This window comes from Rhodamnia argentea, chromosome 10, assembly GCF_020921035.1.
Source record: "Rhodamnia argentea isolate NSW1041297 chromosome 10, ASM2092103v1, whole genome shotgun sequence".
NCBI classification, from domain to species: Eukaryota; Viridiplantae; Streptophyta; class Magnoliopsida; order Myrtales; family Myrtaceae; genus Rhodamnia; species Rhodamnia argentea.
Genome location: NC_063159.1, coordinates 21,559,524 through 21,585,542, shown reverse-complemented (window position 1 = coordinate 21,585,542; position 26,019 = coordinate 21,559,524). Strand labels below are relative to the sequence as shown.

The 26,019-nt window shown below is 42.3% G+C and overlaps 3 protein-coding genes across 3 annotated transcripts; all 3 read left to right on the top strand.

The window, feature by feature from the left end:
- The first annotated feature begins 3,902 nt into the window (after window positions 1-3,902).
- LOC115735149 (elongin-C) lies at window positions 3,903-7,325 on the top strand. The gene is made up of 3 exons (XM_030666258.2): window positions 3,903-4,074; window positions 4,193-4,298; window positions 7,102-7,325. The coding sequence occupies exons 1-3, from the start codon at window positions 3,963-3,965 to the stop codon at window positions 7,178-7,180; spliced, it is 297 nt and encodes a 98-aa protein (XP_030522118.1). The 5' UTR covers window positions 3,903-3,962; the 3' UTR covers window positions 7,181-7,325.
- Window positions 7,326-14,811: 7,486 nt separating this feature from the next.
- Window positions 14,812-17,008, top strand: LOC115735150. The gene is given in 3 exon segments (XM_048270988.1): window positions 14,812-16,173; window positions 16,176-16,273; window positions 16,350-17,008. Coding segments are annotated over 3 exon segments (1,362 nt in total). The 5' UTR covers window positions 14,812-15,452; the 3' UTR covers window positions 16,893-17,008.
- A 1,625-nt stretch (window positions 17,009-18,633) lies between these two features.
- LOC115735119 lies at window positions 18,634-23,806 on the top strand. Its single transcript, XM_030666217.2, has 7 exons — window positions 18,634-19,572; window positions 21,034-21,178; window positions 21,339-21,392; window positions 21,482-21,573; window positions 22,311-22,546; window positions 22,816-22,986; window positions 23,227-23,806. The coding sequence occupies exons 1-7, from the start codon at window positions 18,707-18,709 to the stop codon at window positions 23,322-23,324; spliced, it is 1,662 nt and encodes a 553-aa protein (XP_030522077.1). The 5' UTR covers window positions 18,634-18,706; the 3' UTR covers window positions 23,325-23,806.
- Window positions 23,807-26,019: the final 2,213 nt, after the last annotated feature.

Here is a 26,019-nt window from a genome sequence, read left to right as displayed (position 1 = left end):
TTTTCTTTGTTTTTCCTTTTTCCTGTTTTTCAAAAAAAATTTAAAACGTAAAAATGAAAAAAAGGAAAATTTAAATAAGGACTTGAAATGCTCCCATGTTCTTAAATAAGGGTCTGCAATGGACCTTGTTTCAAAAAATAGCCTAAGTGCCTTCTTTATTTCAAAGAAAGCCCCATCGAAAGGCGTTTTAATAGTTCATCGTTTTAAATTTTTTCCTTTTCTTCCCCTTTTGTTTGTTTTCCTTTTTTCCCTTTTTCTTACTCCCCTAGCCAACTCGAGAAAATATTGGGTGCTCGAGGAGTGCCAACACATATCTAAAGAACTCCACCCAGAAATCGACACGTGGCAAAGCGGGGCCTACGCACCTAAAAATTTCAAAACCCACGAGGCATGCCGTCTCCGTTACTCCTGTTAGCTGCTAGCGCCCTTTTTCTCTCTCTCCTCTTCCTGATGACTGCCCTGCGCGCCCATCCCATCCGACGAAATCAAAATCTGCTCTTCACTCTCTCTCTCAAAGTCCAACCAAGCAAGATATAGTAGACCAAGTCCATTCTTGCGGTACTGCCAGTGCCGTTGATGGAGGACCAAGCAAGAGCAGACCAAGACCAGCGAAGTCCTTGTGGTGTTGCCGGTGATGGAGGAAGAGCGGACGTCGACGGTGAAGTAGAGCGGCAAGGAGTACACATTCCGAGTTTATAGCAGCGAGACAGTGGATTGTTTGTCAGCTCACCAACGTGTTGCACCAAGGACCAGAAGCCGAGGATACACAAGCTCACCAACATGTTGCCCAAGCGGTGGAAGACAAAAGCACGAGCTAAAGGTTTTACAATCTGCGATGACTGTTCTACTCTATGCCACCTTCAAAATATTTTGAAATCCAGCTCCGCTCTATCTCAAATCCCTCCGCTTCACGAGAGAACGCCTCTGCTCTTCTCTCAAATCCCCGCCCTTCAAGAAAAACTTGCTCTGCTCTCTCTCTCTCTCTCTCTCTCTCTCTCTCAAATCCCTCATTGGCACGCGAAATAGAGAAGCAGCCGAGGGAGAATGTCGGATCGGCTTCTCAATTCCCTCATCCGTTTAGCGGGTGTGGGTTGTGGCTTCGGACCAGCTGCAGCCACCCAACTCCGAGCTTCGGTGCTCGCTTCTTGACGTCTTTTCCCAGCTCTTTCGGCTCTCGACTCTCGCACAACTCTGTGGCCATTTCCGGTTCAAATCCAAACGAACCCAACTAAAGGAGCTGGTGTGAGTCCCCACACGGACATTTCATCAACTTTGACGTTGCGCTCGATGACCAAGTATGTGTTGCAAACTTTAATTTCGCGTAATGTGCATCGCATGTTGGTTCACTTTGTGTTGCAACTCTACTTGTTAGTGCACTTCGTTTGCATATTAGGAAACTTGGCAACAAATAGCACCATCATAGGACGTGTGTTCAAGAAGAGCATAGGATTCTGGTAGTCAATCGTGTGAGATGCTATCAAGTAACTGGCAAGGACCATCAGAACAACAAAGTCAGTGCTTGCATGATGAATAAAAGCCAAAAGTAAAGTCAGTTCACAAAGATTTGACACTAGAATAGCAAAGAAGACGATGAACAACAACAGGGAAGGAGGTTCACTTCCTCTAACACACTGTAAATTTTAACTTGCGAAAGTCATCGATCTTGTCAACAAAAATTCGAGAAATTTATACTCTAATGACCCAAATGAATAAGGTTATTTAACAAGAACTAAAGCCTTCAACCTTGCAAACAATAATAAAACACCAAGAGAATGTCAAGCACATGCTTATTATAGTGCCTTATACGGAGTCAAGCAATCATGCATTACAGATTCTCACTCTCAAAATTTGAAATCAAGGAAGTTCACAATAACATCGTCCAAAGTGACTACTATTTTCCATCAAATTATCAACTAATCTATCTTTTGCAGGCCATGCTTTTTGCTGTTGAAGGAAAATTGGTAATGGTTACGACTTGTAATTTCGGGAAAAACGAGGCATAACCGACCTTGCCGAGTCCATGATCCCACTCTTCGAAGAAGTCGCAGCTTGCTTGCTCTCGCACGCTCGATTCTTCCGAATTTGTGATCATTGCTTGATTCGGTCCGAAAAGGTAGTCTCCAAGTGATTTTGTTCCTTTGCGTTGCTTGTCCGTTTTCCGGATTTTCCTTTTTTTGCTACGGAAAGGCTGGTCTTTCCTACATGATGCTTGTCCATGTACTGTGACAAGCGAACACATTTTTACTTCTATAATCCGATAACAGTATGCTAGTGAACTAAAACTCCAAAGAGTCATCAAACATGAACTTAGCATAGGAGAAGGCCCGACTATGAAAGATAGAAGAAAAAAGTCGGTAATAAACAGGGCAGGCTTAATGTAGGTGTACATTAGACAACAAAGAGAATCTTTTTGAGTTATGCATACAGATACGCATTAATGAGTTGCTTTAAACCATTCAAATCTATCTTTCATCTCGATCTCAATCACGATTTGGTCTGCTATGTCTTGCTTGGTTGGACTTTGAGGGAGAGTGAAGAGCAGATTTTGATTTCGTCGGATGGGATGGGCGCGCAAAGCAGTCGTCGGGAAGAGGGGAGAGAGAAAAAGGGCGCTAGCAACTAACGGGAGTAACGGAGACGGCATCCTTCGTGGGTTTTGAAATTTTTAGGCTCGTGGGTCCCGCTTTGCCACGTGTCGATTTTCGGGTGGAGTTTTTTTAGAGATGTGCTGGCACTCCTCGAGCACCCAATATTTTCCCCGAGGGAAGCTGGGCGTCTAGCGCTCCTGACTTGTGCGAGAGCCCCCCGCCGACGACGTGCGAGTACCAGTCGCCGACGACGTGCGAAACGCCAGGGTTGAGCTCTGCTTTGGCTTGAAGACCGACCACAACAGCTTCTCGATCGACTGCGAGATTCGGGAGTGCTTCTTCACCACCGTCGAGGCCGCCGGTTGCTGCTGCGGCTGCAGAGGAGGAGTGGGAGTGGGAGGGGGAAAGGCGCAACGGTAGGGGAGGTGAGGTATGGTATGGATAGGGTGCGGGCGGAGATGGGCGGAGTCGAGCCGGCTCTTGAAGGACTTGAGCTCGAAGGAATCGTAGAGCGCGCTCTCGCAGTCCCACGCCACGGAGTTAGGCTGGGTCGAGTTGCTTTCGCATGGACGTTTCCAGCGACTTCTCCATTTTCTTTATCTGATCCTCCTCCTCATTAGAGTACACAACAGAGAGGGGAGGAGAGAGAGATTATTGAAAGAAGGGCGGCGTGTCAAAAGTTGAGCTGAGCGAAGGTTTTAGAGAGAGAAGGTCGGGCGAGTGAGGGGTTTGCAGAGATGGCCGGCGAAGAGAAGCATCATCCAATTTGATCAACAAGATGAGGGAGAAGACGACGAATAGGATGACGGAGGTTGTCGATACGGAGAAGCTCACTAACAACGCTACGCCGGCGTTGGCTCGAGGAGGAGGGGAAAGAAAAAGGAAAAAAGAAAAAGCAAAAAAAGAAACGGAAAAAAATTTAAAATCATATCAGACTAAAATGCCTCTTGGCTAAGCCCGTCTTTAAACTAAAAGAGGCACCTGATACCTTTTTTTTAAATAATATTTTTTTAAAAAAACGAGAGCACTTCGAATCAAAATTATATTTTGACAAAAACACCCTTTAATCGGCCGAAATATCTAGCCGGCTGATCGGTTGGCAAGATTAGGCCCTTATTTGAAAAATTATGATCACTTCAAATCCTTATTTGAGATAATAAGAATACTTCTTACTCATATTTAAAATAAAATCATTTTAATTTTTTATTTAAGAAAATAAAAATACTTTGAGCCGTTATTTAGAATTTTTCACATTTAGTAGGGAATCAATTAATTTTTATTTTTATTTAAATACAAACAAACAGGCTATATGATATGAACAGAAGAGTCGACGTTGGGATCTCGAAAAAAAGCTAGGAAGCTTTCGAGAAAAAAATGAACAAGGATGACACCGTGAAGCTGATCAGCGCCGAGGGCTTCGAGTTCGTGATCGACAAGAAGGCCGCCATGGTCTCCCAGACCATCCGCAACATGTTGACCTCTCCAGGTTTCTGTATTTCGCCCCTCTCTCTCTCTCCGTCTCGAGAAACGAGCGAGCATGGACATTCTAGGGTTTCTTCCAATTTTGGGGGTGATTCTGATTTTGGGGTTCGATTTCGGCGCAGGGAGCTTCTCTGAAACGCAGCTCGGACAAGTGACGTTCCCTGAGATCAGCACCACCATTCTTGAGAAGATATGCCAGTACTTCTACTGGTCTATGCAGTACGCCAGGTTATGAACAATTCTCCCTCGTCCTGATTCTTCATTTGCGCAGAATTTCTGGCGTTTCCGGTTTGATCTTTGTGATGTTGCGATAGTGAAGTGGGATCATTTTTGGTGCTGTTTTGCCCAAATTATCTTGACCGAAAAGATTTGTTTTTTTTTTTTTCGAGTTCAGAGGCTTTTTTAAACTTCCGTTTCTTGGAGTCGCGTCCCTGTGCGTAATCATGGTCTCCTAAGATTACAACTCCTGCTTTACTTTGAAGGAGAAATATTGAAGACCCTCAGCCCTCCACATTAATCTTTAAAGGCATTTATCGCTCTCCGTTGATAAATGTTTGCTTTCACATGGTAGTGTTAAGATTAAAAGCTGTTCCTCATTTATCCTAATGATTAGATTCTTAGATAAAGTTTGACTTATATCAACGGGCTGTGGTGATTAGCTCTTGGAAGGGAGGGATCTGCATGAACCATTTGGGAACCGGACATGGTGCAATGGAAATGATGTATGTATCGGAGTTGTCATTCAAAACGATGGCAGACAACACTACAAACCCATCATGTTATTGGTCACATTGAACTCCTATCCAAAGATGTAATATTTTGGCACAAAGTCATTTTAAATCATATCGGAGATGTTTTTCAGATTAAAGCTCAATATTTATGCATTCTGAAAAAAATCATCTCATAATATGTTACATCAACACTTTAAAAAAACGGGGAGTTATTTGAATTTTAGATACGTGGACTTTGTCAAAATTAAATGTTGTTTTATTCTTTAAAGAAACTATAAAAAGGTTTTACATGACTGAGGGGTAATGAAGTGAAAAACACAAGTCCCCAAACGGAGACTTTATTTTTCTTTAAAACATCAGGTATAAAACAGAAACTTTTTCCGTCTTTTTTCTTTTTGGAGAGGCGATGGAGAGGGGAAGCTCCGCGCTAGATTATCTCTGTATCTTGTTTAGTTCATCATTTCATCCAATTACTTGACAAAATGCACCTTCCCAAACTAAATCATCACGGTTTTCTAGGGGTGTAATTGCACCAGGTCAAATTGGTTGGATATGGCCTGGTCAGTTTGTTTTCAAGCCAGTTTCAGGATGAGCCGGTTCAGTTTTTGGTTTCACTAGGAACCGGCTGGGATCCGGTTCTTTTCTCTTGTTCTAAGTCTGGAAACTGGCTGAATTGCTGAGTTAAACAGATTTACATATTATTTTTCAAGAGAAGAAAACGACTAACTTGGTAAATGGAGAACTCAAACCTGGTAAGGTTGCTTGGGGATTCGAGACAATCACCCCCAAGCCAAATTGAACTTTCTATTAAATATCCCGAAACTTGATTCTAAAAGTAGTTTTTGTTAAAACTTAAGTAGGCTGAATTGTTTTCACTTTGTGCCCTGTCGTCTGCTGTGTTTTGAAGATCTCTTATTCTCTGTGCTAAGTTTACTAGCTCGTCTCTCTTTTGTTTGCCACGATCCGTCTCTGTCTGTTTCTTTCAGGTTCTTTACCAGATCTTTTTCTGTCATAAGCGTGTGTAGCAAGTACAATTTTTGGTTTGAACATTGAAGGTTTTCTTTTTATGCTTATTTTTGGTTTTAGTTCTGAGAGCTTCTGCTTCTTTTCTGTGGTTTTGGCCCTAATTGTAAAGCTGAAGGATAGAATACTAGAGATCTACAATTGCTGGTTATTGAAATGAAGCGATTCGTTCGTTAATTACAGATTTGCTATTTTGAATCTTAACTGTGCATTACATGTAAAAATCGGAATCTAGGGTCTACACCCAGGAACCGCACTGGAACCACTCGGTTCACAAACTGGCTTGTTGAGGAACTGGCCAGTTCTTTGTTTTAAAAATTTTGGATGCAATCTATATAAGGTCTGTTCCATCTTCCAATCTTTGAACCAACTCACCTAGACCATGCTCAACCCTAGTTTAAACTGAAATTGTATAACATAGAAAATTATGCAGATCATGTAGTACTCTACTATTCAAAATTAGGAGTTTGTGAGCACACTCTAAACTAGCATCTTTGCTTGGTACTTCAGACAATTTGGTTTTATTCTTAAGCAAGGAGATGAGAACTTGGAGAAACTTAGGGCAATTGCTGCTGTTGGCGTGTGATGGCTACTAAAACTAGGATGAATATGTTGACTTGCCTTATGTTTAATCACAAGGATGTATTGATAGAGTTGACTGTATTGTGATCTCTAAAAGTGGGGGAAAAAAAAAACTTGTTTAGAGTATGATGGTTACTATTGCATGTTCAACCCAGCTGGAAGGGAATTATCTTCTGTCTTTACCTTTACCGTACTGCAATAATATGCTATTTCCTTCCCTTTCTGGTGGGGGTCATTACAGACTAAGCACGTATATCCTCATGGAACCAAGAATAATTTGTAAAACATCTTGCGCACAGCGGTGTTACATTGGATAAGTGTATTGGTAAGGTGAATTTTTTTTTTTTTTTAGGCTAAAATAATAATGTGAATGATAAACATGTCAATTGAGCAAGTTGATTCTAATGTTGACTGGAGAACAGATTGGCCCTTGAATGTATATAATGGGGTTAGGACTCGATTGACCAAATTACAACTTCTAGAAATCAGTTATCTATCGCACAATAAATGTAATGTTCTACTGCAACTAGACTAGGGTTACAATGGAAATTGGGAGATGCATCTTGGATCAATATCTTAACTATTTTTGGCTGGGTTTGCTTTGCTTGCCTATCTATCTACAAAATCGACAAGCGCATGAAAATTCCTCCCGATATTTACGCTTTATTAACTAAGAAATACTTTTGTTTTGCCAGTGGAAAGGAAACCGAGTTCCATATTGAACCTGAACTGACTTTGGAGCTGATGATGGCTGCCAACTATTTACATACTTGAGAAGATCCCCGTCATTTTTTTCGGGTAACCACTCACGAACAGAAGAAACACTTGGCACGTGTATCTCTAGTATATGCCATGTATGTCTAGACGATCTAACGCTGGATTCAATAATACAACATTTCCCTTCACTCCTTTTCTGTTTTGTCTGCTTTCTTGTTCTGTCATTTAACTGGCATTATTTCTCTAGAAATATTGGTTGCTTTGCCAGGTCTTTTTGGGGTCATTTTTTCTTTAACCTCTCTCTGAAATCCTAAAAGCTCTAGATATAGCACTGTATGTGCACTACTTGCCTGTAGTTTGGGTGATCCATCTTGGGTTAGTTGGTTGAGATTGGGTTTTATTCATGTCCGGCTGAGATGGGCACGTGAAGAAGTCTTAGGTGTGCATAACGTATCTCGCTTTGAACACTCAATTTGATTCTTAAGCTGTGTTGGGGTAGCTAATGACGAGGATCTCTCGAGCGATTCACATGTATGATGTAACAATATTCATAAGCAACTACAAAGTCCTCCTTCATGACTTTCTTCTGGAGAAAATTGTGCTTGGAATCCAGGATGGAGCGTAACTCTGTAAGTAATGTCGTTGTGGCTTTTCATTTTATTGTTCTTCTTTGGTATGTAGTTTTCTACCTTTTATAGGTTATGGGGGCGGGGAAAACTCAAAAAAGTCTTACTAGTTGCTTTAGTGAAAACCAACCAAAGCAACGCGCAACACCCGCCGAGGTAGCTGTAAGGCTGGGTGTCAATTATTTAGTTCGATCCGGATTTTCAGAAAATCTAGACTGAACTGAATTGTTAGGATGTGGATATATTTCAAGTCGAACCGTGTATGAACCTAATCGAAAATCCGATTTGGCTCAGTTTGGATTTTTTTTTTTTTTTGAGCGAGACGAAATAGGTTTTTCTTTGGCCCCTTCCCCTTCGTCCCGCATTGACGGAACCATGGAGGCGTCCGGCAATCGTCTCAAGTCCTGACCACCCACCACCACATACGGATTCTGCCCCATGTCTTTTGGCAATTGTCTCACCATGCAACAAAAATCCTGCCGCCGCCCCCTCTCTCGGCCATCCACAACACGCGAAAACTCAATGCCAAAATAACATCACCTGTTGGCCGCCCGCTGCACAGGACCTTGGCGTGTCGTCGTCTCCTTCGATTTGGTGGAGACGCCTCAGATTTGGAGACTCGATGGGCCATGGAGGCATCGAGCATCCAGATCAGGATGCTCGCTCGCTAGGCCATGGAGGCTCTATTCCTGAGTTAAAGATAGCGAAATCCTCGCTGCTCTCTTGCTTCCTCCTCTAGGCGCTGCTTCAGGCAAAATTGCTCGAAGAATGTCTCATGACAAACTTCAACTGGAGACTCGGAAACAAAAACCAACGAAAAAGGAAAAGAAAAGACGAGCTATCATGGAAGACAGAAAAATGGCTAAGGGAAGGGAAGAGACGAGTCTCGGGAGGAATCACAAAGAGAGAGAGAGACAAGTGATGTCCTCTTGCAGTTTTGCTCTGAGGAGGAAGAGAAATCAATGAAGGTCGCTCTTAAAAGACACAAAAAGCCAGAGTTGGAGGTGAGATGGAGAGTGAGAGACGTTCGTGATAAAAAAAATCAAATTTCTTTTGGTTCGGTTCCATTATACCATGAACCGAACGGAACTGAGTTTTTTTTTTTTTTTTTTGGGTTCGGAAAACTGGACTAAGTTGAACCGGCAAAAAAAAAAAAAAAAACAGGTTATTTTCCCTAATTAACCGTATTGAACTGAAAATTGAATCGAAAATACCGAGTTTTCGGTTCAGTTTGGATTTTAGTTTGATTTTCAGTTCAGTTCGTGACACCCTAGGTAGCTATTCTCTTTGCTCCTCCTCTCGTCTACCTAACAAGAAGAAGAAGGGCAAAATCAATTGGCCGAAGGGTTTACGAAGACAACTTGTAATGGTTAAAATAAGAAATACGACTATGGTATCTGGCACGAAATGACTATGCCTTCTTGCTCTAAATATGGTTTCTCATTTCACAGAAAAAATTACTAAAAAAGTCTTAAGCATATTTGCAATTGTGCCAATTCAATTCTAAATCGTCTTTTTGCCGATTCGGTCCTAAACTTTTTGTAATTGTGCCAATTCAGTCCATCCGATATTGACGTGGACATAGGCCGTTCGGAGACATAATATTGTAGTATTTTTCTACTTTTTTTAATTTTTTTCTTCCCTCTTCTTCTTCCGTTGGCCAGCAACTAGGCGGAGGCGAAGGTCGGCGAGGTGCACCTCGCCAGCCTCGGGCAAAGCTTGCGGTGAGCCGGGTCGTCACCTCCGGCCAAGGGAAGAAGAAGAAGAGGGAAGAGAAAATAAAAGAAAGAAAAAGAAAATAATAAGATATTACAATATTATGTTGTCGGACGGCCAAAATTAGTCGGATGGACTGAATTGGCATGATTACAAAAGGTTTAGGATCGAATCGGCAAAAAAAAAAATGTAAATAAATTGGCGCAATTACAATACGTTTAGGACTTTTTTTTTTGTTGTTGTAATTTTTCCCATCTCACGTGATGTCACGTTCTGATGGTGTGTGTATGTACGTATACTGATTCTAATCAGGAATTGATTTTGGAAGCGAATTCGATGGCGAGCATAGGATTGGAGAGAAAGAAGAAAAAGTCTTGACGGAGAGAGATGGATAGTCGCTTTTTGATCCTTGAGGCGATTGAGTGAGCGAGGGAGAGATAGGCTGTCGTCTTCCAATTAAGTTAGGGACTGTTTGGTTTAATATTTGACTAGGGACTTTAAAGAAAATACAAATACTTTGGATTAAAGAATTTTTCTAAAATGCAAGTAGTGTTTGATAAAGTGTATTTTAAAAATACATTGGAAAACAACTTTGATGTAAATGTTGTTTGGTGAAAAATGAACTTTGTAAAGTATTTTTATTTTTTGAAAAAAAAAAAAAGGCGATCGGCGGCGGTGGCGGCGGTGATGGCAGTGGGCGACGATCGGCGGCGATCACCGGTGGGCGGTGGGTGGCGGTGGCGGGCGACGGTCGGCGAGCGATGATGATCGATGGTGGGAGGCGGGCGGCGGGTGACGGTCGGTGAGCGGCCGAGATCGGTGGTGGGTGGGCGGCAGTGATCGGTGACGGTGGTTGGCGGCGGTCGGCGCGAGTTGCGGACGGCAAGAGGTGCGCGACGGCCGGTGGGTGGCTGGTGGCGATGGGCGGCGGCGGCGATGGTGGCAGCAAGCTAAAGTGACAAATTTAAAAGAAAAAATTAAATTGTATTTCGCAAAAGTCCTTTAACTCAAAGTACCTCTAGGCTAAAGAATTTTGGAGAGCATTTGAGATGCAATTGCATTTTCTCAAAATGAGCCAAAAAATGAACCAAACACCATTTGCATTTGTCCAATGGACTTTAGAGCTCTAATGCTTATTCTCAATACTGAATCAAACAGGGCTTTATAATCTTGAAGCTCCCGCATTGTTATGGGAGATAGAAAACGCTGCATCTCTAGTAATCTTTTGGTATCCTGCGCCATAACAAGATTGGCTTAAGGATTCCGACAAGCCATTTTGGTGCAATGCAAAAGGAAGTAAGTATTAAAGGTGCTTTTGTTTTTTCGAAAAATAAATGATTTGGAAAATATTATCTTAAAAATGATCGCTCGTATTGTCGGAATCAATTAGTCAATAAAAAATATTTTAATTATTAATGACAATTCATATTTACACATGTTTGTGGATTCGTGCCTACGCATGATTGTGGATAATGATAAATATTTTTTTCGTTGGCTTATTTTTATAAAGGGAAAAATCCAAGAAAGGGCCTGAAGTCCTCTTATTTTTTTCAAATAAGAGCCCCAAATGAACCATGTTACAAATAAGGGTCAAAAGTGACATGATATGTTTCGATTAAGGGCCCGAAATGGCCACGATATTTCAAAAAAAGTCTGACTCGAAGGGTGTTTTCGACATTTCACATTTTAATTTTTTTTGTTCATTTTCATCTTTTTTTTTTCCTTTTTTTATTTGTAATTTTTTTTTTAAAAAAGAAAAAAAAGCCACACAGTGGGGAGGGCTGCCCCTCCCGCCTATGTGGTCGCCGGCCCATCGCCGATGGGGGGTCGGCGAAGGCGGAGGCCGGCGGGGTCACTAGCCAAAAGCGAGGGTCACCGAGAGAGGGTCGGGCCCTCTCCCGGATCTGTGTGGGATCGGCGGCCCCCGCCCGGATCAAGGGCCGCGGGTCGTCGCCCGGATCTGGGCGAGGGTCGCTCGAGCAACGGCATGGCCTCGGGGCAACAGTGGGTCGCGACTAAAAAGGTTGAGGGTGGTGTCGAGTCTCGTAGAGGGAAGCCGTAGGGTCCTTTGGTGGTGTGACGGCTCAAGGTGCTGGGTCGGGTGCGGATCCGAGCTTCTCGGGCTCGGATCTGGTGGCGACGGGAGGGCGGGCCGGCGATTGAACAGATGGCTGGTGGCACGAGGTGGAGTCGGTGGTTAAGTGGGTGGTTGGTGGCGGTGAGCAGAGAAGAAGAATCGGGTCGGACCTCACCGAGCTCGTGGGTTCGTGGGTCTCTCGGCGTCGGGTGCAAGGGCTCGGAACGGTGGCGGCGGCGGCGAGAAGCTAGGACCAACGGTCGAGCGGCGCGGCCGCGGGTGGGTTGAGGTGGATGGGTGGTTGGCATCTATAGATGGAGGGGTGGTCGTGAGCAACAGAAGGAAAAAGAAGGAGAAGAAAGAAAAGATAGAGAGGGGGAGGGTCTGGTCGCATCAAGAAAGAGAGAGTGAGTGAAGGGAAAAAAAAAAAAAGAGAGAGTGTAAAACATATTAAAAAAAATTTAAAAAAAAAAAAAAAAATCAAATAAAGAAAAAGACGAAAATGTCCTTGAAATCGGGCCTTTTTTGAGATTTTATCATCACTTTAGACCCTTATTTGAAATAATATTCACTTCATGTCCTTTTTTTAGAAAATAAGGGCACTTCATGCCCTTATTTGAAACGTAGATTATTTTGGGCCCTTATTTGAAAAAACAAGATGACTTCAGGCTCTTTTTTGGATTTTTCCCTTTTATAAATAATACAAATAAATTTTAAGAAACTATTTTTCCGGGACAAATCCACGAGGAATGAGATTCTCTCTTTTGGAAAGCTTAGGAGACGTGTCCCATGAAAATTCCAATGGGAGCAAGAATTTAAGTACGTTTGACCGAGGGTAAAAGTGCGTTTGACTTTCCTACGAGCCGGTTTTCTCTATTTTAATTGAAAAGGATTGTGCGTTTGAGTCCTACATAACCCCCCAAAACCCAAAACCCCACCAACCCCCAAAAAAAAAAAAATATATATATATATATATATATATATATATATATATATATATGCAGGCGACTCTAATTAAATACGATTAATATCACAAAAAATTTTAAATTTATATATTTTTCATAAAATTATCTCAAATTGGTATATCTATAATAAATTTATTCCAAACTATTTTTTTTTACCACGATAAATTTCAAATCGATATACTTGTGATAAATTTGCTTCAAATTATTTTTTCGACCACTAGAAATTTCAAATTAGTACGCATATGATAAATTTACTCCAAATTAATTTTTTGACCATTAAAAATTTCAAATTGATACACATGTGATAAATTTATCATCTGTTAATTTTCTTTAAATCGGATTAATAAAAATTGCAAACCGATACCTCTATGACAAGCATAGGGTAAAAATCCTAAATCGGCATATTGGTCAACTGTTTTGTGCCATCTAACTCAGCAATTTGATGGTAAAATTTAATGAAAACTAACGGAGGATAAATTTATCACAAATGTTCCAATTTTGCATTTTTTGTTGTCAAAAAATTAGTTTGAGATAAATTTATTACGGGTATATCGGTTTGGAGTTTTTTATGGTAAAAGAAAATTATTTGAGATAAATTTATGTTAAGTGTACAAGGTTGGAAATTTTATGATAAAAAAATAGTTTGAAGTAAATTTATCTTAGATGTACCGGTTTGGAAATTTTCGTGGCATTAATCCAAATAAATATTCTAACTCATCCGAAAAAAGAAAAGAAAAGAAAAAAACAGGCTAGGGGTAATATTATAGTCGAATAGATTGGTAGTTACAAGATCTTCTTCTCGAAAGAAGTAGAATGTGGAAAAAAAAATGAAAACGATACAAATTTATCATATATTCGTTTAATGTTATATGCTCCGAGCAAAATAGTCAAAAAAAACTTGAAGGATAATAAATGGAATTTGATGAACAAAATCTGTCGGTGAATCGACGTACAATGAGAAGTCAATAATTTTCAGCTTACTTGGGGTTAAAAAATGCTACCTAAGTTTCTCATTTATTTAAATTTAATCATTACTTGATGTTTAAAGAAATTGAGAACTAGGGAAGGGAGGGCCATCATCAGCACGTAGTTTCCTCGGTCCGCTTACAGTTCCATAATCTTACAGCATGAATCTAGGGGTAAATTGGGAATAGGAAATAATCAAGGTTACAACACGACAACTTCCTAAGGTTATGTTTGTTTTGCAAAACATAAGTAATATAAAAAAATTCGTTTAAAATAATTTGCCAATACAAAATCTTATCATTGTCGATAACAATTTACGTCTAAATATATTCAATATTTCGTTGAAGTTTGAAAATATTTTTCGTTCATCCATTTTTACAAGCGCTATAAGCGATTGTTTTTGAAAAATTATTTTCGAAATAATTCATTTCTCATGAAATAGAAGGAGCCTAATTCTCTATCATTTTTCATAATCAAACTCATATCTTAATTTAAAATCCCTAAATGGATCAAATACTACGAGACACGTGAAAGAAATATGTACTCCTTGATAATAGAATATACTATAGCAGGGATTAGAATGGACTAGCTATTCTCAATAAAGTTGGATTGAATGTCGAATCTTATAATGTAATTTGAGTTTTGAGCTAAATTCCTTTTTTTTTTTTGTTGGGTAGCTCTTTCCGATAAAGAGAAAATTGCATTATATTGGTCCACCAATCGGACCTAGACCAATTTTAAACCCATTCGACTACAATTTTTAGTGAGATACATACAATCATAACGTTTTCTTGATAATATTGGTTCCACATTATGATATTATAAGCTGTAATTACGAATGCAATAACTTTTGCTTATAGTCGACAGCAAATAGTGAATTGAGAAATGCTATGCATGATTTGATTGGAGGAATAGCTATTCAAGATCTAATTTTCTAAAACAAGAGAAGGAATAACTATATCATCGGAAAGTAAATTGCGAACGGAACATCTATTTTAGCGAACTAAAATGGGCAGCCATTCTTTTCATCTTGCCTATCCGCGCAGCCATTCTTTTCATCTTGCCTATCTGCGAGCAAAACGCCAAAAAGTAAACATCAGTTTTATTTGGACCCAAAAAAAAAAAAAAGGGAGAGTGTCCTTATTACCATCCTATGTTCATTGCATTGTATTTGGACAGCTTCTTGCGTAATTTCCTCCTATGTTTCATGCATTGAACTTCCTATGCAAGTGCAAATTTTTGAACGACAGATGGTAATAATATTTAAAGAGAAACCCCAGCGCCAGTGGCATAATCGAAAAGGGTGGGAGTGGAACGGTCTTCAATCTCTCTCTCTCTCTCTCTCTCTCTCCTCGCCCACTCAAAGTTTCAGCTTTTGAATGAAAACCGTGGGTTCTTTTGGCTTCGAAAAGCTGGTTGCGACTTCTCCTTCGAAAACCATGGGCAGTTTTTCCTGTCAGCTCCCACCAGAAACCCTCCCTCTCCAAAACCAGTTGCTGTGCTCGCCGTATGTGCCACAGGCTCCTGTCTCCGTCCATCGGCATCACCCTCATCTTCCCCACCATAAAACCCGTCGAGCTCGCCTCTTCTCCTTCCTCAATTTTGGAGAAGTTTCTTGGGTCTCCCTCCTTTTATCCTGAACTGGGTTTTGAAAAAAAAAAGAGGCAAAAAGATGGAATCTTGCACTCCATGGATGAGGCTTTCCAGGCTCTCGGTGTTGCATTTCGGGGTCTCTTGAGGTTTCGCTGACTTGGGTATGTTCTTTTTATCTGTCGGGCTGTGTGGGAATCTCTCTGTTTTTTTGTTTATCACGAGGTGAAAGAAGTCTGGTTCTGTATGCGGGCATTTGGCCTTCTTTGGGGAGGGGGTCAAAAATTGTATCTTTATTGGCAAAATCGGGCATAGGAGATTCATTTCTGAGAGGGAAGGAAGATTCGTAGGAGTGAACTGAAGATAGAATCTGTCTTTTGTTTTGTATTATGTTGATGGAAACCAATGGTTTAGGCGGCGGGATTTATGGAGGCATTGGTCCAGGAATGCTTGGTCTAGAAATGCCTCTGCATCAGCAGCAGAACCCCCCAAATGCCCCAAGCCCTCACTCCTTGCACAACCCACAATTGGTGGCCTATGCCCCCCATGAGGGCGACCGCCACCCTCAGTCTCAGCCGCCGGCGAAACCTGGGTATGCCTACGCTGCTAAGTCCAACCAACAGTCGACCCTTAGTGATGATGACGAGGCCGGGTTCAATGCTGATGATGGCGCTGGGGACGGCAAGAGGAAGGCGTCCTCTCCGTGGCAGAGGATGAAGTGGACCGACATCATGGTTAGGCTCCTGATAACGGCCGTGCTATATATTGGCGACGAGGGGGGTTCGGAGTCGAACGACCCCAAAAAGAAGCCTGCGGGTTTGCTTCAGAAGAAAGGGAAGTGGAAGTCGGTATCGCGAGCTATGATGGAAAAAGGGTTCTACGTGTCGCCGCAGCAGTGCGAGGACAAGTTCAATGATTTGAATAAGAGGTATAAGCGGGTCAACGACATCCTCGGCAAGGGGACAGCTTGCCGGGTGGTGGAGAACCAGAGCTTGTTGGAGATGATGGATTTGTCGCCGAAGATGAAGGAAGAAGTTAAGAAGTTGCTCAACTCAAAGCATTTGTTCTTTAGAGAGATGTGTGCTTACCACAGTAGTTGCAGTCATGGTCCTGGTGGCACCGGTGGCACCAGCGGTGCGCACCCCTCACCCGAGGTGGCTGTGGAGCCGTCTCACATCCAGCAGCAGCAGCAGCAGTTGCCGCAGCAAGGGTGCTTTCACTCTACGGTCTCTGCAGCGGGTGATCATTTGGGTAAAACAGAAACCGAGGCTTCAAAGATGGTAAAGGGAGGAAGCTGCGAAGAGGAATCTGACGATGACGAGGACGAAGACTCGGAAGATGAGGATGACGATGAAAGTGATGATGAGGTGGGAGAAGTTGGTTCGAGGGGCCACAGCGGGCACGGACATGAAGATGAACACGATCACAACGAGTCACGCAAAAGGCCGAGGAAATGCCTAATCTCGCTCTCTCCCGTGCTCATGCAGCAGCTGAGCGGCGAGGTGATGAGCGTGACGCAAGACGGCAACAGGAGCCCGTGGGAGAAGAAGCAGTGGATGAAGGCGAAGCTGTTGCAGCTGGAGGAGCAGCAAGTGAGCTACCAGCTGCAGGCGTTCGAGCTCGAGAAGCAGAGGCTGAAGTGGGTGAAGTTCAGCGGCAAGAAGGAAAGGGAAATGGAGAGAGCCAAGCTCGAGAACGAGCGGAGGAGGCTGGAGAACGAGAGGATGATGCTTCTCGTCCACCAGAAGGAGCTCGAATTGCTCGATCTTCAACAGCAGCAGCAACATTCAGCCAACAAACGGAGCGAACCATCCTCGATCACGGGATAATTTGTACATTTTGTGAGATAGAGTAGACACAAAGAACTGGTTATTCTTCAGAAATGTAGTTGTGATCTCAGTATTTCTGTATGAATGTCACATTCAAGGTACTTTTGATGTGGTAACAATTTGGGTACCTATCTCAATTTAGTATGCACATGATCAGCTCTTAACTTCTCTAGATGCCGACCATTATTTATTATTAGTTATGAATCTTTTTTCTGGCAAGCTGTGTTCCAACTCGATAAGCCAAAAGATGAAAATGGTTTAAAGGGGCCGGGAAAAAATGCTTCTTTGTACGTGAAACGTGGTAGGGATTGAAATAGGAGGACATTTTTCTGTCAAAGTGAAGTGACGATGCTGCTGGTGTGTTGAGGTCACAAGCATTTGTGCTGAAATGGGCTGTCCATCATGCTCCTGCTTGAACTTATAGCATGAATTGTGTTGCACGGCAGCTAAATTTGAAGCAGCAATCTCCGATTTGTGCTTTGTGTAAGTCGTTCTCGACGCATACAATGGCAAAGTTCGATAAAGATGGCGACAACTTCGCAATCACCGGCGTCAAAATCGGGATACCGAGCCAACGGCTTTGTGCAGATGCCTGTGCGCATATACAACTGCTGTTGTTTCCGTAGTCGCATCATAGATGTCCACCGTATCTTCAGCTTGTTGCAGTCGGAAGCGGAAGCTAGACTTCGACGGTGATAGAGCGGCAGTTGTTGCAGCAGTGTGTGGGCATGGTGTTCCATTACATCTCTGCCTTCTCTGTTTTCTCGAGCATCTCTTTCTCGGGCTTTATTCAGATGAAAATGGCGAAAGACGAGCCCTGCTTCGCCGAGTTAACCAGAACTTGATTCTATCTTGGCATTCAGGAACAACATCGGTCTTCTTTCTGCACGGTTTATGCTCTTTTTTCGGAGGAGCAAACTGGTGTTCCTCTTTGCCGACGACGCCCTGGCGAAGCGAAGCAATATTCTTTTCACTTATTCAAAGAGTTGGAGCATTTCTGCAGCTATATGCTTCTTCGATCATACCGAAGCACCAATCGATGTAAGCATGCCGACGAGAATGTTTCGGCTTTAGTCGAATCTCTTTCCTGCCACTCGAGACGTTTCATTTGGGACGACTGTGTATTAAGCCCAGTGTTATGCAATCCCCTGCCACTTTGGTCATCGGTCCGTCACTCGATCACCTTGGATACCAACCCCCTAGAGCATCTGCATCCTCGAACCCTTCGTTGGAATCTAGAGGATTGTTGAAACCTGTCGGAGTCCCTACCCCCTTCCCTTCCCTCGCCTCACCATCGGCATAAGCATACCGGGCCACGAAATGATCTGCACGAGGCATTCCGGTGGCTACTTCCACCGCCGAGCCGGGTGCAATAACCAAACCGCAACGCTCGCGTGCATTGTATCAATCTGTCGCATTAAGAATAGATCCTTTTCATTCAATTGAGTCTAAAATCGCCGGCGTTGGACCTAGATCTCTCGCTCCGTGACACGAGAAACTAACCTTTTTTTTTAGTTGCTTTAGGCCAAAACGATCTCAAAAAGTAGTTTTAATCTAAAGGGCCGTGAAAAAGAGGGAAAAACCGTAGTAACGGTCGTCGCCGTTAACTCCCACGCGCCTAGCCTACCCTCGCTCTGTCCACAAAACCCCGTTAGGGAACAGAACTTCACCCCGGGGCCGTCACAAACGTCACGGCCTTTCGTCACCTTCCGTTAAGAAGCTTGACGAACTAATCTCACCGTCCCATTTTCCATCCCTAACGTCGTCTCCCTCCGCACCTCCTAACCCTAACGTCCTCCCCCCTCCGCTTCCCGATGGCCTCCTGTGACGACGACTTCTCTCTGTTAGGCGACGACAACCACCACCCCCACCACCACCACCACCACCACCAACCCCCTCAGCCGCACCCTCACCACCACCACCTTCTTCCTCCGTCTCACCATCTCCATCAGCCCTACGCGCCTCAGCAGCGGTACACGCCCCCTCCTCCTCCGACGAAATCCACCCCGATCCACGCGCCGCCGCAGCCGCCGAGCCCTAAGCCGACCGGCGCTGAGGTCCGCGAGGAAGGCGGCGATGATTACGCCGAGGCGGCCTTCCACGACGTGAATCCGTTCTCTACTGACGAGAACTCGAATCCGTTCGACGCCGCCGCATCGGATCCGAGCAAGTCCCGCGCCGATGCGCGATCCGACAAGAGGAAGAGTCAGGAAGAGCTCAGCGACGGAGGCACGCCGTACAACTATAAGAAGACGAAAGCTTCCACGGCCGCCGGGATGGCTGGCGGGAGCTCCGGCGGAGGGGGGGAGTATAGGAAGGATCGGGAGGAGTGGAGCGACGCCGCGATCGCCTGCCTCCTGGAGGCGTATACGGAGAAGTTCACGCAGCTGAATAGGGGGAATTTGAGAGGGAGGGACTGGGAGGAGGTGGCGGCGACCGTGAGCGAGCGCTGCGATAAGCAGACAAAGAGCGTGGAGCAGTGCAAGAACAAGGTGGACAATTTGAAGAAAAGGTATAAGTTGGAGAAGCATCGGATGAGTAACGGAGGCATATCGGCGAGTCACTGGCCGTGGTTTAAGAAGTTGGAAGAGATTGTTGGCAATTCGTTGCCTGTGAAATCTGCGAGTGAGGACGACAAAGCAGGCGCTACTTCTGCTACCTCTGTTAAGCAGTCCAAAAGGTGATTTCTCCTCTGATTGTTGTTCTTGATTTGAATCTCCTAAGGCTCGTCGAGATCTTTCATTATGCTTTGGTTGTTCTGTTCATACTTGCGTGGGAGACTGGAGAACTCTTTTGGGGATAATTTTGAATGCATTTTTCTGGGAACGCAATGAATAGCTGTGGCAGGGAAGATCTGTTTGTTTAGTTAGACTTCTGCTGCTGGAACATGTCTGATTTTATCGTGGAAGGGCCGTATTTTAGTTGTGTTTGCTTTCAGTCTCTGTGGATGTTTTCTTCGCTTGTCGGGAGTTGGACCGGTTATTGGCTCCCATCTGTAGGACTCATTTAGTTGTCTTACTAAGGAAATGGTGCATGTGTAATGGGGGAATTTGCGATATTAGTTGGTGGAAAGGACAAAGTAGCATCTTATAGGATTTTAGAAATGGGGAATGCGCAATCCTTGATCCATCTTTTGGTTGAAGTTATAGATAGTTCAGCAGATATATAAATGTATTTAGGCCAATGAATATTCAGCATACTTTAGTTTCATCTAAGAATATTACTTGTTCACAAAAATTAATTTCGATGGCACCCTTAATCTTCTGTCCAGTTGACTTTAATCATTTACAGTTCCGAGACCTTCAACTGCCCAGCCAGCTTCATAGGAATGTTCATTCTAATACATGCAGAAACTTTCATCCTTGTATGATAGCTCTTTGTGGAGAAACCTGCACTTCTTTCACTGGGATGGGAATTCAAGAATTGGAATGTTCAGGATAATGCACAGAAGTGCATTGGAGACTGGAGAAACTTTGCACTATATTTGTCAATTTTTTCCTGGAAGTATGGTGGAGTTTCAGTAGGCGTAGATCTGAAGATTGTGACTGGTTCTGTTGGCTTAGTCTGGCTGTTTTCACCACAAATTTTGGTACAGTTCGTCACTATGAGTATGATGGGCCAAGATCATTAGCTTTTGCTTAGTTACAGTCAATTTTTCATGTTAATTTTGCATTAGGCATGATAAATGGTTTGTCTGGAATCTTTTCTATTTTGCATCGGATGCTAATTGTCTGGCTGGCCACTTCTGGAACCTCACTATATTTCACGTATCAAACTCCTGGGCTCTGAAATTGTGATGTCAACAACAATTCATAAGGAATAGAGCCTACCTTTCTTTGTGATGGTGCTCTTCTTGTATTATCCATAAGTATTTTAAACGGAAAAACGACAGTTGATCTCTAAGTTCTCTGGAAATGCTTCCATTGCTCCATAGAATCACTATCCTCTTAAAGAAAGTATAACATACACACAAAATTTGATTTTGCACTTTACAGCACCGTGTAAAGTGCTACTTACGATGATACAATCAAAGCATAAGGTTCATTTTCTGACTGACCTCTTTCTGCCCACGACCTGTTCTTTTTTAATGGTGTTTCGAACTGTTTTGTTTTAATGGTGTTTCTCTTGATTGTTGTGATAGATATGCAGGAGCAACACCCTGTCAGGGAAACCCCGTGAACGTCGTCAGATCCAAATCATTATCTAACCCCAGATGGCGGAGAGTTGTATTCAAGATTAGTGGTGCTGCACTTGCTGGTACTGGACAAAACAATATTGATCCAAAGGTTATCTTCCATTCTGTTATCTCTTTTTATTGCAGTGGTCTCATTTGGTAATCACTGGTGCTGGCCTCTCTGATCAAGTTTTTTGTGTTATCAAGTTAATTTGGTTTGATAATGAATCGTAGCTCAAAATGATCTTTTCTATTCCACTTTTGGTCATCAGGTGGCAATGTCAATTGCAAGAGAAGTTGTGATTGCATGTCGTCTTGGTGTACAGGTACTTCTAGCTTGGTGTTTATGTCTGGCCATGTCATGGCCAGATGCTTAATCAGACATTCGAACTTACATTCTTTTGTGATGCTCTAGGTGGCAATTGTTGTTGGAGGTCGCAATTTCTTTTGTGGCAACACATGGGTGACTGCTACAGGCTTAGATAGATGTACAGCGTACCAGATCGGGTAATATGGTGTGCTACTCTAGAACTTTTGAATAAACATTGGATGACTGGCCTTCTCAATTATCATGGCTATTCCTCATGACGAGTAAAGAAAGCATACTTCCATGAGGCCCAGTGATAGCTAAAGTTGTTCACTGCAATTTCAAAGATTCTATCTTTTTCTGGTGTGCCGTAGTTTCAAGGTTCTTTCAATATATACCCAACAGTCTGCTTTTGATAATTATAGTCCTAAAATGATGGCATCAAATTTTTAATGACTGAATATTCGGATTCTTTTGCAAAATCATGACGGACTACATTCTTTGCCCATGATTCTTTTTTCTTTTCTTTGCTGGAATTAAAAATTATACTCTTTGACTATCCTTCCAGTATGAGCAACTAGCCAGAGAGGGGAGGTCTAATACATGATTGGTGCAATGATCCATCATGGTCGACCCCTACAGAAAATAAAAAATGCATTAGCTGGTTTGGACTATTGAGAAATCTACAATTTTTTCAGTGAACTTTGCCAGATTTTTCTTTTAAAAACTTTAGAGTGAGTAAAATATTTTCAAAAAATTGTCAGCATTTGTCAATTATCTTATAGGCACATTGCTGTTGGTGATTGTGTCAAAGATTGATGATCAATTGTCTTTTCAATAACAGAATCTGCCACATGTGCAGTTGTTTCATTTGTTTATTGTTTGTGGTGCTTTTGCATGGATATATTTGTAATTATCCTTAAATAATTTGTTCCAGTATGATGGCGACTGTGATGAACTCTGTACTTCTCCAGTCAGCACTAGAGAAGGTGGGTGTTCAGACTCGTGTCCAATCTGCATTTCCAATGCAAGAGGTTGCTGAACCATACAGTAGGCAGCGAGCAATTCGTCATTTGGAGAAAGGCCGAGTTGTAATATTTGGTGGCATTGGAGCTGGCACTGGGAATCCTCTCTTTTCTACAGACACCGCTGCAGCTCTTCGAGCTTCTGAGAGTATGGTTCTGCAGCATGTCTAAGCTTCCACTTTGAAATTCTGTATTCACTTGTTTAGTCTCAATGCTAATTCCTCTCTTTCCCTCCTTCTCTCTCCACCTGACACATTGTTACACTTTCATGTGCATAGCCTGCCATGAGATTGAAGCTGAGTGTTCCCTTCATTGTATGGCTGCTACATCAGATTCATGCACTCATGCCATTATCGTGTTGTTTGCATGATGTTTTTTTGATTTGGCTCTGAGATTGAGATTATTGTTTTATCTCAGTCCATGCGGAAGCTCTCCTTAAAGGTACTAACGTGGACGGTGTTTATGATTGCAACTCCCAAGACAACAATGTCACTTTCGACCATATCTCCTACAGGGACTTGGGCTCACGTGGAGCCACATCCATAGACATGATGGCATTGACATTCTGTGAAGATAACGGGATTCCTGGTTAGTAGTTTTTTGCTAATTGTGGTGCTTTTGGTACTATGTTGTGTAGGGACAGCGTTTGGGAAATTTCAATATTGACTGTTGACACGTCTGTTACTCATGATTTCTGATAATTGTTTAGCCTTATTATCTGTGTTTAATTAATGGTATCTCTATTCTAGTGGGCTTGCATATTTTCTGTTCTATTCCCTGCCAGAGATTGCATGAGCACGGGAGCAACACCTTTTCATTGTTGTGCAGTTGTGGTGTTTAATCTTCTCGAGGCTGGGAACATTTCAAGAGCGTTATGTGGTGATCAAGTTGGTACACTGATTGACCAGGCTGGCAGGATAAGCTAATAGAATAACTATTTGCGGGTTTGAAGCATTATTAGGCCTTCTATCCCGAAATTTACTCAGAACTTATTCCTAAGTCAATCCTTCATAGAACTGTTGGCACTTAAGTTCTGCTGCTGATCAACCAACCAGTTCTCTCCTCTAATTGAAGCGAGAAAGTGGAGAAGGAAGTTCGTATCAGTTCCACGTGGACGCTGGACACGAACCATGTAGAGCGACTTCTATCCTCTTGGAATTGCATCACTATATAGCGAGGTGTGGCTAATCTGTGTCATTGATCTGCATCACCATCAGGTGCCGTCTTTTACTGTATACTAGTGTATGTAATTGTACTAACTGAAAGCATTAGTGGGAAGTTGTTGTGGTCAGGTGCAGATGATGAAGTGGGGAGTGTACTAATAGTTCAAGGTAGGAAAATTATTTACACAGTGATTGTAATTGACATCTTGAGATCAATGACAGATATATGCACATTTTCCCTACAATGTGACTCAGATGCTGTTATTCATTTCCTACTTGGGCTATATCGTTCACTGGATTTAGAATAGACTGATGAATTGACAGAAGGCAATTCGGATGCTTGTTGCACGGGCGATAATCCTTTACGTCTTTATGTTATATACAGGTGCATAAAATTTTACTGACTGAAGTTCGACCATGGCGGTGTGCACGGTAAAGTAACTTTCATGCATCTTTCTTTCCAGCAGGGTTGTAGAAACTAGAAAGTTGGTTGCGGCTCAGAGAGAGCACTCTGCCGAAGATTTTAGAATTCGTGTTCGAGATGGCAGTTCAAGCAGAGTAGCATTACATCTTATTGTATTTTGTTTATCTGTTGAATTAGGAGGTGAAGGAAAGGTAGAGAACGCGGCTTTGTTCGACCAATGCGACGCCTTCAGTCCTTAAGCGAATGCATCATGTTAAGCTTACTACATCCAAACTTTTTCTTTTTGATGGCCAAAGGATAAGTGCAATTCTTTCAGATTGTTGCTTGCTCAGTAACAGTAGGATGATGTAGAAATCTATTAATCTCTTCATGCATCTAAGTTTAAAGCTATTATATTAATACTAATTTAGTCCTATATGTTTCAATTGGATAAATTTAAAATCTAAACCTTTTGTAGTAGTACCAATTCAGTCCCTTTAAATAAATTTAAAATCTAAACCTTTTGTAGTAGTACCAATTCAGTCCCTTTAATCAATTTTGGCTGGAAATTACAGATATGGATGCCGGCTATTACCGGTCGTACGATCGATGCTAACGCAGATAAAATATTTTATTTATTTATTTTTGTCTATAATTTTTTTTATTTTCTTCTTTGTTTCTTTTTTTATTATTGTGGCGGGCAAGAGCCGCCAATCCTTGCTAGATCGAGGGGAAAAGTGTCAAAAAAGTCCTAAACTTATTACATTAGTGCCAATTTAGTCATACATTTTTTTTTTGTCAATTCGGTCCTTAACCTTTTGCGTCCTAAACCTTTTTTTGGTATCAATTAAGTTCTAAACTTTTTGCATTATTGTCAATTTAGTCATAAATTTTTTGCATTTATGCTAATTGAGTCGGTTCGATCGATTTTGATCGAAAATCGATGGCATGGACGTCAATAGTCCCGCATGGCACGGCTAGGCGACATGGATATTTTTTAATATATATTTTGTAATTTTAAAAAAAATCAAAACAATTCTTAAAAAATTATTAAAATTATTATAATAATACTAAAAAATTGTCCAAGTCAACACCAACCGTATCACATAGGACAATCGACATCCACATTAGCGATTTCCGATTAAAATTGGCCAGATTAACTCAATTGGCATAAATCCAAAAGATTTAAGACCGAATTGGTATTAATACAATAAGTTTATGACTTTTTTGACACTTCTCCCCTAAATCAAGCAAGGGCAACTCTCGCCCAGGTTGCAAGGGTCAAGCCCTCGCTAGATGTGATGAGGGCGGTCCTCACCTCGGCGACGGCTAGGCGGCCCTCGCCCGCCGGGCAGCACAATTGGAAAGAAAGAAAATAAAAAATTCTCAATTTAAAAAAAAATTAAAATTTATTCGCGTTAGCGGCAGTCGCGCCACGAAGGATGATGGCATTCATGTCATCGATTTTCAGCAAAAATTGACCCAATAAATTGAATTGATATCAATGCAAAATGTTTATGATGAAATTGATCAAATTGAAAAGTGAACTAATATCAATGAAATATGTTTATAACTTTTTTTGGTAATTTTTCCGATATTTAAGTTTAAAGATCTAGCTATGTACCAACCCGTGGGTTGCTGCTCTTGTCGGCCCGACGGCATCTGCTAATGCGTGACACTTGCATCATCGAGTCAACCTGGGAGGCTATGAGCCCACCAATGCTAGTTGTCACTTGTCACTATTCCGCCGGTCCGCAAACTGTACAATCCCTTCTCATAGCTGAAGCCTGAAGCCACAACGAGAATTTCTCCTCAACCTTCCCCTCAACCTTCCATTTTAACTTGCATTAACTAGCATCATAATCGCCAAAAGTCCGGCGACACCGAATCTCGGCGCACCGGCGGGGCCTATAGTTCGGGAATAGATCATTACCCGCGAGAAGGGCTCACACACTGCGATGGCGATCGACAAGATCCCTTCATCGATGTGATCGGGCAGACAATCTTTCCTGAAATGGGGACGCTTTTGGTCGTGTGTCCGTTTACAGAGCCACG

What these genes read in the sequence shown, in the direction of transcription:
- LOC115735119 (XM_030666217.2), top strand. Translation starts at nt 18,707, where the DNA reads ATGGCCTCCTGTGACGACGACTTCTCTCTGTTAGGCGACGACAACCAC. An exon ending in TCTGTTAAGCAGTCCAAAAG is followed by an intron (nt 19,573 to 21,033) that starts GTGATTTCTCCT and finishes TTGTTGTGATAG; the next exon opens with ATATGCAGGAGCAACACCCT. An exon ending in AAAACAATATTGATCCAAAG is followed by an intron (nt 21,179 to 21,338) that starts GTTATCTTCCAT and finishes TTTGGTCATCAG; the next exon opens with GTGGCAATGTCAATTGCAAG.
- LOC115735149 (XM_030666258.2), top strand. Translation starts at nt 3,963, where the DNA reads ATGAACAAGGATGACACCGTGAAGCTGATCAGCGCCGAGGGCTTCGAG. An exon ending in CAACATGTTGACCTCTCCAG is followed by an intron (nt 4,075 to 4,192) that starts GTTTCTGTATTT and finishes ATTTCGGCGCAG; the next exon opens with GGAGCTTCTCTGAAACGCAG. An exon ending in TGGTCTATGCAGTACGCCAG is followed by an intron (nt 4,299 to 7,101) that starts GTTATGAACAAT and finishes TTGTTTTGCCAG; the next exon opens with TGGAAAGGAAACCGAGTTCC.